The 2,518-nt window shown below is 42.1% G+C and overlaps 1 protein-coding gene across 1 annotated transcript; it reads left to right on the top strand.

The window, feature by feature from the left end:
* The first annotated feature begins 874 nt into the window (after positions 1-874).
* fam110c (family with sequence similarity 110 member C) lies at positions 875-2,518 on the top strand. Its single transcript, XM_015011615.2, has one exon. The coding sequence runs from the start codon at positions 1,076-1,078 to the stop codon at positions 2,084-2,086; it is 1,011 nt and encodes a 336-aa protein (XP_014867101.2). The 5' UTR covers positions 875-1,075; the 3' UTR covers positions 2,087-2,518.

Raw genomic sequence — 2,518 nt, 5'->3', positions numbered from 1 at the left:
AAAGAGAGGATGCTTGTGTCTATAAGGTTTCTCTGTAAGAATGTTCAATAGAAGGTTGAGGAGCCACAAAGCCGCCCCTGGGACACAAAGCAGACATGGGGGAGATCGGAGCCCCAGGCCTCCATAGGCCAATGAGGTTTTAGGGACATTCATGCTTCCAGACTAGCTCTGCTCCAATGCAGCACATGTTCCTTAAAACTGGCAACTTCTACATGTTGCAGTAAAGCAACATGGTACTCCAAATTCTGCTCCCTAATCCTCAAATGCTCAATCATTAATACATCAGGTCATTTACCTCTGAATTGCTTAATTATTAATTATTAAGATCAAATCTGTCAAATCTGTTAGTTATTGAAAACTTAGTCCCCAGGGTGAATGAATCACTTTGATGATTTTAAACATTTAAAGAGTAACAAAAAAATAACTTTTGAAAAATGTAAAGGAGAAAATACTTTTTTACAGCACTGTAGGTCACAAATACCACAAGAAAATCTTCTTCCTGGTATTGCACAATGATGTGTTAATAAGGCTCCAGTCACAAGTCACTACCTTCCTTTATTTCTTGCATTATCACATCCCCAAGTCAAGAGTAAAATCTTTTTGCACAACATTTATCAGCAATGATGACCGTAATTTATTTATTTATTTTTTTTGATGAGTCAGTTTTCCAGGTAAACACCACAATAAGAATTGATAAAAGGAGCTAGGATCGGGTGAAAACTGGTTTTCTGAGTGTTCATGAAGGTTTATGTTTTATGTTGAGCAACAAGTTAAAAGACCCGCATTTCAATTTCAAGAGGAGGTGGGGAAAAACGTCTGCAGGGGTTTCAGCTTTCATTGTTCTAAGTATCAGGTGTACTTTGAACAGGCTTGTGTTTGGCTAAAACTACTCCTGCGCAGGATGGGTGGGGTGAAGGGATGTGTGTCTGAGCAGACAAGGTGAAGTCTCGTGTTTGGATTCATGCTCAGGCAAAGAGCGGGCTTGAATGGAATCCTGTCGCTGTGACTCTGTACAGCATACTCAGGGATATTTGACTCTTTGGAAATAACAGCTTTGAAAACGTGTGAGTATACAATGGAGACAAGCAGTGACACCACAAAAATTCTTGAAAAGGGTCCGGAATACCTTCGGAAGCAAATGGAACTGGAGGGTGAGACAAAGGGACGTATGAGTGCCGTGGAGAGGCTTGCTGCGAGTAAACCAAAGTATGTCAAAAGTCAGCAAGTGGTCAACTCTACCCAGGAGCCAGTGATCAGTCTTGGTTCAGCATCTGTGAGTAGCACCGGGTCTTCAAGCCAAAGCATAAACCGCAATGGAAATCTTGTCTCTGGGAGTACCTCATCAGTGCATAAAGATGTTCCACATCTCTGTTTACCGGGACAACAACATTGGCCCACTGTCAAAAAAAGACCAGACTCTATCCTACTTTACAGACAGAAATGTGACTTACTTCGAGGATCAGCACTCAAGAACCGAAGGCACCCCATAACTAGAAAGCCGCCACTCAATTCTGGGGATAAACATGTTCTGGCTGCTGACAGGGAATGTGAACATGAAGGCAGCAAGGAAAAAATCAGCACACCTGAGGGAAAAGCAAAGGAATGTAGCAACGGTGTAGTTATTTCTCAGTCAGAGAACAAGTCTAATGGAGCAACAGAGGAAAACAGCGAAAAGCCAATAGCTGGTGGTCTTCTTGCAGTTCCTGAGATTGAGAGGACAAATGGCAAGGGAGTGAGCCGTTCCCACTCGGATATCAGCTCCCGATACTCTAAAAACTTTGCAGACTTTGATGCGTTTTTCAAGTACTGTGGCCTGGACGGTGAGGTGATTGAGACCTTGGGGAGGGAGAACTTCTCGGCACGCTCTGATGAGATTGTGATAAACATTCGGAGCGTCAGCATCTCCACATCCGACGATGGCTTCTCGAGGGATAGCGGTGACAGCGATGGGCTTCTTGAGGACGAGCTGCACAAAAAAATACGGCAAGGCACGTCGGTAATTGAGCGCAATGCGCGTATCATCAAGTGGCTGTACAGCTGCAAAAACGCTTCGGATGCTGGAAAGACGTTACGGGACCTCGACTGAATGTTACATAAAAGCTACAGATTTTTTTGGTGGAGACTAAAATGATTATGACTGACTTCCAGTTCTTGCATTCCTGACAGTAAATATCACCAACTGAAGGATTCAAGATTGTGGCAACGTGTGTTGCTGCCACGTTGTCCAAAATTGTATCTTGAGCACAATATGACTGACATATGTGAAAACTTATAATGAGTTGAGGATGTTGTTGTACAAACTTTTTTTCTGTCATGAGATTAATTCAACTGACAATTTTGCAAATTATAGCTATATTCAACAGTTGTGAAAATGCCTGTATCATACCACAAGGAAGAATTGTGGTAGAGAGCTATGGAAAAGTATAGGGCTAAAAGTCCACTAAGCTCAACTGTGGTTTAGAGTAATTACCCTGTACCTTGTCATAATCTTCTAATAAACTATTTTATGTATTTAAAA

The sequence above is a fragment of the Poecilia mexicana genome, unplaced genomic scaffold (assembly GCF_051168715.1).
Source record: "Poecilia mexicana isolate PSO_F unplaced genomic scaffold, ASM5116871v1 scaffold_21, whole genome shotgun sequence".
NCBI lineage: Eukaryota > Metazoa > Chordata > Actinopteri > Cyprinodontiformes > Poeciliidae > Poecilia > Poecilia mexicana.
The sequence above is the reverse complement of the archived record's forward strand: the minus strand, read 5'-3'. Positions and strand labels throughout refer to the sequence as shown.

What these genes read in the sequence shown, in the direction of transcription:
- fam110c (XM_015011615.2), top strand. Translation starts at nt 1,076, where the DNA reads ATGGAGACAAGCAGTGACACCACAAAAATTCTTGAAAAGGGTCCGGAA.